The sequence below is a fragment of the Rhagoletis zephyria genome, unplaced genomic scaffold (genome assembly GCF_001687245.7).
Source record: "Rhagoletis zephyria isolate East Lansing unplaced genomic scaffold, Rhagoletis_zephyria_1.1 Rzeph_scaffold_00277, whole genome shotgun sequence".
Classification (NCBI taxonomy): Eukaryota; Metazoa; Arthropoda; class Insecta; order Diptera; family Tephritidae; genus Rhagoletis; species Rhagoletis zephyria.
Genome location: NW_016157361.1, coordinates 186,125 through 196,772, shown reverse-complemented (window position 1 = coordinate 196,772; position 10,648 = coordinate 186,125). Strand labels below are relative to the sequence as shown.

The window sequence follows — 10,648 nt, the reverse complement described above, 5'->3', positions numbered from 1 at the left end:
TATCCCACAAAATTCCCAACGAATTTAAACATATACATGTTTCAGTAGTAAAGAAGTAAAATTCATTAAAATAATAATAATAATAATTGGCGCTTACACATATGTGCTTCTCCTCCAATTTGTGGCGTGCCCCTTGTTGTTGTCACACAAAGGGGAGGGACGTACAGTTTTACGCCGACTCCGAATGGCGAGTGTATTTTTATGAGAAGCTGTTTTTCATGGCAGGAATACACTCGGAGGTTTGCCATTGCCTGCCGGAGGCCGACCGCTGTTAAGAAAAAACCCCTTTTTCTGCATTTTTCTCACTCATTCATTTTTTCACTTTCATTTTTTTGCTCACTCATTAAGTGCCCAGAAGAATTTTTTGGTGACTTAAAAACTGAAGCACATTCATATGCTATTTAACATTTCATCAGATAATTTGTTCCGCTTTTTACATGAACAACAGTTACAACTGAAAAGATTCTTTCTTACTCAGCGCTTGAATTAGTTAACGTAAGAAAATTTTCGAAATTGTCCTTATACTTTTTAACAATTATATACCAGTTCATTCCACATCACATCTTTAGAAAGATTAATTACGTAAGAATGTCGAATATTCTTAAATTTGGATCAATTATGCAACAATAACTGCATCAAAATAAAATCCCTTATTTATTTCAAATGTCCGTTTTTTCCCTTTTTATAATTTTTGTTGCAAAATATCCCTCAAATAGGGAAATTACCCACAATCTGGCATCACTGCATGCAAATACATGCGAGAGCGTAACAAAGCGAAGGCAAATTCATTCAAACGTAATTGGCACACTAACACAATCACGCTTTCAGCTCGCGTTTAGTTGTGGTAGTGATTACATCTGCTCATATACACTCCTCGTCATTTGAATTGCACACCCTTTCAATTCTTAGTATTAACAGTTTTCCGTTTGTTTATTTAATATAAATTTTTTGTAAAAATATCGTCTTTACATACGAATAAAAGCGCGCTGGTGTTTTGACGGTGAAAAAAAGCGTTTAAAAAAATTTTGCAAAAAAAGATGCTTATAAAAAACTTTGGCGAAGTATGTTAAGAGTATTTGACGCTGAAGTTTTTTATGCGTCTNCCTGACCATATTAACAACCTGACAATTAAGCAGATTGTGACTTTTCGTGCTACCATACCCAATATGTAAAATCCTTCAAATTTTCTTATTAATTTTTTGTTGATTTAAAAAACTTTGTTCTTAAGCATAGTATTTTATTCCTGTTTCACATGAAAACCTGTTAAAGTGCATATAAAATTTGTTTCTGTGAAATAAGTGTGAAATTCCATAACATTTCCTTGGCAAAGTAGTATTCCGTTCACGCTGTGAAAAAGCTTGCAACACTTTTGCAACATGAAGCTAGCAACACAATTTTCATGACATTTTTAAATACACGTGTATATTTTAAANGCGAGGGGTGTATGTGGCGTACGTTTGGGAGAGTGAGCCTTTTTACTCCAGAATACGTGTGCAGTGGCTCACATTGCTATACGTGTATTAGTAAGATTTGTTGCCCCCTTCCCGTTTGCCCATGATTTTCCCCTGATCTAGCCCGCGAAATGGGCTCGCTTGCCCATATGGGCAAAAACCTGACCATATTAACAACCTGACAATTAAGCAGATTGTGACTTTTCGTGCTACCATACCCAATATGTAAAATCCTTCAAATTTTCTTATTAATTTTTTGTTGATTTAAAAAACTTTGTTCTTAAGCATAGTATTTTATTCCTGTTTCACATGAAAACCTGTTAAAGTGCATATAAAATTTGTTTCTGTGAAATAAGTGTGAAATTCCATAACATTTCCTTGGCAAAGTAGTATTCCGTTCACGCTGTGAAAAAGCTTGCAACACTTTTGCAACATGAAGCTAGCAACACAATTTTCATGACATTTTTAAATACACGTGTATATTTTAAATTGTGTGAAAGCTGACAGTTTATAGAATTCAGTAGCGGCGAAAACAAAGGGGGGTTAAGTGGTTAAACCTTACCCAAGCCGATCGTAAAACTTGCGACGCAATTTCAGCTTATGCCTGTCGGTCTTGGCAAGAATGTAATCCCTCAAGGTTTAGCTTAACATGGTTCCAGGGATACACCAGGTGATTATGTTACTTTCCAGAAGGTGTCGCGCCCGGTTTTCTCATCTCAGTATTCTATGTAAATGCTTCCAGAGGTATCTATGCGTCACCAGAATTTTAGTTTATATGGCTTATACCTTGTGTGACCAACTGTACGTAAATGACACGTACAGTACGTAAATTTGTAGCCATGTACCGTGTACCGAAGCTAACCACAAAATCACGAAAATGTACGTAAATCGAATCTACATGCAAATTTTGACTAATAAAAATTAAAAATATAATGATTCAGTTGATGGAAAAGTGTAAACACCTCATTAAAAACTCGTCAAAATGACGATAAAATCCCCAACACTGGCAACGCTGNACATTATTAATACCAGTCTAGGCATAACAAGGTAGAAGTGATTTCGACATTTCTCTCTTTTGAACTGCGACTTAAATGTCAACTCCTATACTCATAATACAAAACACAAGGTAGTTCCATTCTCACTTTTTCGTCGCCATATTAACAACCTGACAATTAAGCAGATTGTGACTTTTCGTGCTACCATACCCAATATGTAAAATCCTTCAAATTTTCTTATTAATTTTTTGTTGATTTAAAAAACTTTGTTCTTAAGCATAGTATTTTATTCCTGTTTCACATGAAAACCTGTTAAAGTGCATATAAAATTTGTTTCTGTGAAATAAGTGTGAAATTCCATAACATTTCCTTGGCAAAGTAGTATTCCGTTCACGCTGTGAAAAAGCTTGCAACACTTTTGCAACATGAAGCTAGCAACACAATTTTCATGACATTTTTAAATACACGTGTATATTTTAAATTGTGTGAAAGCTGACAGTTTATAGAATTCAGTAGCGGCGAAAACAAAGGGGGGTTAAGTGGTTAAACCTTACCCAAGCCGATCGTAAAACTTGCGACGCAATTTCAGCTTATGCCTGTCGGTCTTGGCAAGAATGTAATCCCTCAAGGTTTAGCTTAACATGGTTCCAGGGATACACCAGGTGATTATGTTACTTTCCAGAAGGTGTCGCGCCCGGTTTTCTCATCTCAGTATTCTATGTAAATGCTTCCAGAGGTATCTATGCGTCACCAGAATTTTAGTTTATATGGCTTATACCTTGTGTGACCAACTGTACGTAAATGACACGTACAGTACGTAAATTTGTAGCCATGTACCGTGTACCGAAGCTAACCACAAAATCACGAAAATGTACGTAAATCGAATCTACATGCAAATTTTGACTAATAAAAATTAAAAATATAATGATTCAGTTGATGGAAAAGTGNTAAATGTCAACTCCTATACTCATAATACAAAACACAAGGTAGTTCCATTCTCACTTTTTCGTCGCCATATTAACAACCTGACAATTAAGCAGATTGTGACTTTTCGTGCTACCATACCCAATATGTAAAATCCTTCAAATTTTCTTATTAATTTTTTGTTGATTTAAAAAACTTTGTTCTTAAGCATAGTATTTTATTCCTGTTTCACATGAAAACCTGTTAAAGTGCATATAAAATTTGTTTCTGTGAAATAAGTGTGAAATTCCATAACATTTCCTTGGCAAAGTAGTATTCCGTTCACGCTGTGAAAAAGCTTGCAACACTTTTGCAACATGAAGCTAGCAACACAATTTTCATGACATTTTTAAATACACGTGTATATTTTAAATTGTGTGAAAGCTGACAGTTTATAGAATTCAGTAGCGGCGAAAACAAAGGGGGGTTAAGTGGTTAAACCTTACCCAAGCCGATCGTAAAACTTGCGACGCAATTTCAGCTTATGCCTGTCGGTCTTGGCAAGAATGTAATCCCTCAAGGTTTAGCTTAACATGGTTCCAGGGATACACCAGGTGATTATGTTACTTTCCAGAAGGTGTCGCGCCCGGTTTTCTCATCTCAGTATTCTATGTAAATGCTTCCAGAGGTATCTATGCGTCACCAGAATTTTAGTTTATATGGCTTATACCTTGTGTGACCAACTGTACGTAAATGACACGTACAGTACGTAAATTTGTAGCCATGTACCGTGTACCGAAGCTAACCACAAAATCACGAAAATGTACGTAAATCGAATCTACATGCAAATTTTGACTAATAAAAATTAAAAATATAATGATTCAGTTGATGGAAAAGTGTAAACACCTCATTAAAAACTCGTCAAAATGACGATAAAATCCCCAACACTGGCAACGCTGTCTGCTGAATACTTTATTTGTGTTTTTCTTGTGTCCGTTAAGGGTGGGTAACTCAGCAAATTTATAGGAGTTGACTCAATGACTCCAACTCACTTTAGGGAGTCAGTTCAATCAACTAACTCATTTGACTCTTTGAATATTAAACTCATTAGTATCGTAGACTCGTTTTAAGGCATAAGTGCGGTATAGCGGCCGTTGAGATAAAACAAAAATTAAAAGTGGGCGTATTGAACGCGTATTTTCTTTGATCAATCAGATTTGGAGCGATGAGAAATCACAACTGAAAATCGAGACATTGCAAGATCTTTTGTTTGTTCGGTACAACATTAAAATGACTTGTACGGAGTTTTTCGAATTCGTAAAGAAGCAGCCTCAAATGTTGAAAGAAATTGCATCAAATGGAAAATACGCGTTCAGGAAAACTACTCAAGATCAATGAATTGATTACATAGGCCAACACTTTTGTAATTTAGCAGCAATTGCATTATTTCACCTTTGAAAGTATGTATGTACCTAAATATTTCTCAATTCGCAAATAAATAGGCTGAAGTTTGTACGTCAAAAATGTGTTTGGATATCGACTAATAAACAGCAATAAAATCGTTTCCAAAATTTTTCTTTAAAATTTTGTGTTGCTACAATCTTTTGTGTACGTAAATGAGTTTTTGGAAAAGTGGTCACACTACTTATACCGCTAGCTCTCGTAGCTGGCTACGAGATCGTTTTCATATACCCCCATTTTTCATAAATTTGGGACTGATTTCATTTACCTCTATTCCAAGTTCTACGGTGGCACGCTGCAATTTCCAATAAACCCATATTTTTCCATGAGCTTGAGATTGAGTTCATATACATACATATATCCATACCAAGTTCCAGGACTCTACCATAAATACTTCCAGAGATATGCACTATGAAAAATTCGATTTGTATGGGAGGTTCCACACCCGCTTTAGATATCCGTTTTGTTTTAGCCTATAACCATTCTTGGAAAATTTGTGTCCAAACTTTCAACCAAAAAAGAACATTAGACTTCATTCTCTCAACTTCTCAGAATGTAGAAAAGCTAAGAAATATATAATAAGATAGCATATATTAAAACAGCCTCCACAATATTTGCCAAAAGACGCCCCTGAACTACACAAATCAGTTTGATTGAAAATTTGTTTTTATCTATTTATTTTATACTTCACTTTTGGGTGTGTCAAAATTTCATGTGAAAACAATATGTGTTGCTGGAGAAATTTCACGGCCCATGGGTCCCAAAGTAAATTCCATTTGCTGTTAAATGGAAAAAGACAATCAGGTAGGTTCTGAAATCCGAGTGAAAGTGAATTTGGAAATGAATCCAAATCCGAGTGAATTTAATTTTGGTGTTCTGGAAAACGAAATATTTGTTCATTTTCGCACTCGGATTGCATTCACCCTAATAATGAACTTTACATCTGACATCTGCCAATTTGACACAATCTAACAAACTTTTAGCAAGCAAAGTTGTCAATTAAACACAAATAAATAACAAAGATTTAAATGAAAAACGAAAAATGAGTGCTTTAATTGCGTTTGCTACCATATTTATGGAAACTGAGGAGCATGCAGAAGAAGCCCTTAATAGAAGAATACTGCGGAATCATTCCAATCCATTAGAGGTTCCTGAATCGGTGTAAGTATGTAATATTTGCAAGAAGTTCAAATGTTCAACCAATTTCGTAGTTTCGTGTCCAACTACAGAGTCAACAAAGATGCCTTTATTATGCTGTTGAACGTTGTTGACCCTCACATAAAAGGCACATCCATTCCAACGCAACTGCAACTGGCAGCTACTTTGAGATTCTTAGCTGAAGGCGGTTTTCAGAAAGCAGTGGGAAAAGATAGCTACATTGCAATGGGGCGAAGTACGGTGGCTAAAGTAACAAAACGACTGCTCAAAATTTTAGAAAGGTATTTCTGTCCACATTGGATTAAATTAAATATGACGGAAAATGAGCTGGCTAAATCGAAACAACATTTCCAGCAAAAATTTGTCATTCCGGACGTTATTGGATGTATAGACGGAACGCATATACAAATAACAAAGCCACATAAAGATCACAGTCTTTTTTATAACCGAAAAGGTTATTTTAGTATCAATGCAATGATCGTAAGTGTTGTAACTTTTGAAGAAAATGATTCTCTATGTATTTGAGCTAAATGGTTGAAACNTGCGGTGGGCCGTGGGCATTCAAATCTTCTACCAGCTCCTTCCAGAGTGCATCTACTTTGGCTTTGTCACCTTTCACGAAGCCTCGAGCGATATCCCGATGATTCTCCATGAATTGGAGAAGGATTGTAACCTGTTGCGCATTCTTCTGTTTTCCCCTTAAACATTTAATTTGTGTAAAATTTGTTACTCTTTTATTCTTATTAGTTTTAATATTAATGTATTTCAATAATAATTTAAAATTTACTCACATTTCGTCACGATCACAACCGCTAATTTAAAATTTGTGTGTATGCATAAAATCCACAAACTTGAAACGAAGTGAATGAAATCCGAAGATTTTTTCGCGGATTCGTTTATCAGAACATCCAAATTCACTCGGAATTCATTTTGGAAAAAAATGTGGAAATGAAACTCGGAAAGTGAAACACAGAACACCAAATGTCGGATTCAAAGTGAATTTGGTTCAAATTCACTCGGAAGTGAATTGCAGAACCTGCCTGAATATATATTAAATAGCACATCGTATTCGATATAGAAAACTACATTGTGAAATAATCAGATGACATGAGGACACTAAAAAATTTCTAAAATATGTTCATGATAATGATTTGGCAAGTTGTTATCGAGTTTAATGTAAAATTTAAAAATTTTTAAGATAAGATATTAATAATTTTTAAAAGGTAAATATTAACACAACTATTTTATTTATAATCCCAAATTTAGGATATAAAATCTCCCACACCAAAAAACTTACAATTGGGTAACGCCGCTTCGAATTTTTTCACAATTGAGCAATTGTCAAAAATCTGCTTTTTAATCAAAACGTTGTTTATTGAAACTACCTTCTTTTTTGTATCATGCCTATACTATTCAAAATTTTATTTTTTTAAATTTAAATTTTCAATTGTGAGCTGTACGACTGATATAAATACATAATAAAATGAAAAGGAATTACGGGCGGTGCGTTGTGTTTGTCAAGAACTAGGACAAGTAACTTGTGCCCTATTTTAAACATCCGAATTGTCCAGTGAAGCGACAACGGTGGGCAAATTGCTGCGATGTTTCATTAGGAGACTCTTCAAGTATGCGCGTGACTTTATTTTTTGCCCATCGCAGCCGAGTATTTCTAAGCGGACGCGTTTGTTCCCAGATGCAGGATTTATCATACCGAATCTTAAAAGAAAATCTCCCACTCATATACATGGATAGACCAAATTTCAAATGGTGGTCTGATAAAGCTTAAATCCTTGTTGACATAAAGAAACTGAAAGTAGTTTTTAATAAATTCAATGTAAAGGAAATTTAGAATTGCAAAAATTTAATAGCTAAATTATTGAAGTTAAGTTCTGATGTAAATTTAGAAGAATCGAACTTTTTTTAAATGTCTAATATACTTTAGAATTAAGTATTTGAATAAAAAAATAAGTGCTCTAAAACATTGGGATAGCAAAAAAAAATTGTCAAATCGGTTTTATAAATAAGTGTGTTTCACTGAGTATGTAATTTTGTGTAGGTATGCATTTCCACATTTACGTTAGAACGAAAATGCAGCAACTAAAATGAAGCTGATTCTAATAAGATTTTAAATATTTTCATATTTACAAAAACTGTAATTTCAAAGATATTGAGTTTTATCAAATATGGTAAATGCATAACAAAGGGTTAATTTCTTTGTTTAAATATTTTGACATTGCAATCAGCTATGAGAGAGCTCGACTGAATTGTCACTTCTACCATGTTGAACATGCCTTGATACCAGTGAAGGGTAAAATTTTATTTACCAAAAACTAAGTGCTAAGTATTTAGGTATTTATGTATGCTTTAGTAAATATGTACTAAAGTACTACAGTGAAACTTCTCCTAACGGACACCTCTATTAGGCGGACATCTCCCTTGGGCGGACATTTTTTCCTATACAAAGTTTTAAGTATAAATTTCGAAACAAATTACTCTCTCTTAAGCGGATACCCTCTTGGCCGGACGCGGACAGTTATTTTGCATAAAATTGACACAAAACCCTCAATTGAGCGGACGCGAACCTCTTATCAATTGACATGAAGATTTCTTTTCATAACAAATCAAACAAAAACCTCCGTTGAGCGGACACGAACTCCTCATAGGCGGACTACTAAATGGAAAAGGGGGACTTCCCGCATAAAATGAGATTTTTATGCACACATTTAGTTGGGTTTGCGCAGTGGTTTAGGTTCGTTATTTGAATTATCAGAAACCCTTGGAGAATCCAATTCTAATTCTGATGAATTTATAACAATAGATAATAATAAATACATGGATCGAAAATTAGATTTGTGGATGGATCTGTTACTGATAAAAACGTGAAAACTATTGATGACAAAGGTACTGACACTGAAAAAAATTAAAAATAAAACTTACGTCAATCGACAATTTCCCAGTTTTTTATGTAATGAATCTATGGTTTTATGTAGTTTATGGACTGAAATGTAATATTTATTTTTATTTTGTGATTACTTAATATGTACTTACGCACATAAATGTAATATGCACTTTTGAAAAAATACATGCACATTTTTGTTTGAACGATGTAATATCAATATCTTTTATCCAAATAAGAAATAGTGACTATTCAATTAATTAAAAAATTAAAAAAATTCTAAAATAACTTCCCTTCCATTGAGCGGACACCTCTCTTGGGCGGACAAAAAATGACTGACGGTGAGTGTCCGCCCAAGGGGGTTTCACTGTATTTATTTAAGTATTTTGGATGTTACTAAAGGCCGAGTAGGCTAGTAAATATTTAGTTATTATCACAGCGCTAAATACTTGGTCAAAAAGTATTTAGTTAGTTTCACCTAGCGGAACACCGCGTACAAATGTACAATGAGACTTTGGCTTCACTAACTACCGCGTACAAAAAGATTCCCACTAGAAAGGGGACAGTCCCCGCTTTCTAAAAAGGCGTACGCACCCCCTTGGACTCCTCCCAAAGGCCCCTAGGGAACCGTTTTAAAAAGGGGGAAAAACGGAATTTTCTTAGGCAAACTGAGCAGTTTTGAAGTGGAATATGACCCCCCAGAAACCATGGGAGTTTTTAATAAAAGAAATTATGCCAAATTAGATATCGGGCGATTTTGAATAAAGAATAAAAAAGTTAATTAAAAAAAGAAAAAAAAAAAGTTTTTATAAAAAAAATGTTCTTTTTAACAAATGTATTTTTGTGTAGAGTTCCTTCCTTCGGTCGCACTTAGGGATTATAACCCTCAGGCAGTAGAATTCTCCTTTCTGTGTTGCCAAAGAAGGGGGGCTGAACACCTTTTGCAGAGAACACCTTTCTGCGTAGGCGGCCTTCGGCCGCACTTAGGGATTGTAACCCTTAGGCAGTAGAATTCTCCTTTCTGTTTTGCGAAGAAAAGAGAACACCTTTGTATACTTTTAATGCTCTTTTGTATATTTTGGAGTTTGACAGCTGAACTCCGCCATTTAATTTGAATATGCAACCAAAGTCAGACGCGTGATTTTGAAGATGTTTTTATTTAATGAATTGTGATTAATTGGTTAATATGAAAGTCGTAAAGCAAGTTACAACTAATCGAGTGAAGTGTAAAGTGAAGGGCAATACAAAAATGTATTGGTGAATTGGCTGCTTTAAGGCGAATAGAAGTGATAAATGTACGCTAATTTCCGAATTTTACAAAAAACGGCATATTTCAAACCCAATTTGTAAATAAATTAGTGACCAAAATTTACAAAAGTGAGTGTTAGAATAATGCGTAGACCCTTGACTACAAGTTTGTGGAATTTTTTTTTTAGATCGGGCCACCCTTTTGGACGGAATAGCCCGAAATAGTTGTGAGCGCTACTAAACCCCACCCATCGATTATTATATCGATAAATATATCGACAATAACATCGATTATTTTATCGATAAAAATATTGATAATCATACCTATTATAACACCGATAACAATATCGACAAATATAACGATTGCAAAATCATTAAATTTATCGATAAATATATCGAATCAAGATCGACAAATATAACGAAAATTTCGAAATAGACCCAAAATCATGAAATAGTCCTGGGAATCCCGAAGTAGTCTCGAAAATCTCGAAATAGTGTTGATTAAATTTTTCCTAAATCATAAAGTATTTAATTTG

General features: G+C 34.4%; 2 protein-coding genes and 1 long non-coding RNA gene across 7 annotated transcripts in view; 2 read left to right on the top strand and 1 right to left on the bottom strand.

The window, feature by feature from the left end:
- Nucleotides 1–10,648, top strand: part of LOC108358621 (xylulose kinase) — a 221,517-nt gene that overhangs the window by 100,191 nt on the left and 110,678 nt on the right. The gene's annotated exons all lie outside the window — the stretch shown is intronic.
- LOC108358623 (uncharacterized) lies at nucleotides 3,414–5,227 on the bottom strand. Its single transcript, XR_001846804.1, has 2 exons — nucleotides 5,001–5,227; nucleotides 3,414–4,079 (listed from the first exon to the last, which is right to left on the bottom strand). It is a non-coding gene; the product is annotated as an uncharacterized LOC108358623 (long non-coding RNA).
- Nucleotides 5,220–6,497, top strand: LOC108358622 (putative nuclease HARBI1). The gene is made up of 2 exons (XM_017610058.1): nucleotides 5,220–5,971; nucleotides 6,022–6,497. Exons 1-2 carry the CDS (start codon nucleotides 5,853–5,855, stop codon nucleotides 6,491–6,493), a joined length of 591 nt encoding a protein of 196 aa, XP_017465547.1. The 5' UTR covers nucleotides 5,220–5,852; the 3' UTR covers nucleotides 6,494–6,497.

What these genes read in the sequence shown, in the direction of transcription:
- LOC108358622 (XM_017610058.1), top strand. Translation starts at nt 5,853, where the DNA reads ATGAGTGCTTTAATTGCGTTTGCTACCATATTTATGGAAACTGAGGAG. An exon ending in TTAGAGGTTCCTGAATCGGT is followed by an intron (nt 5,972 to 6,021) that starts GTAAGTATGTAA and finishes CCAATTTCGTAG; the next exon opens with TTTCGTGTCCAACTACAGAG.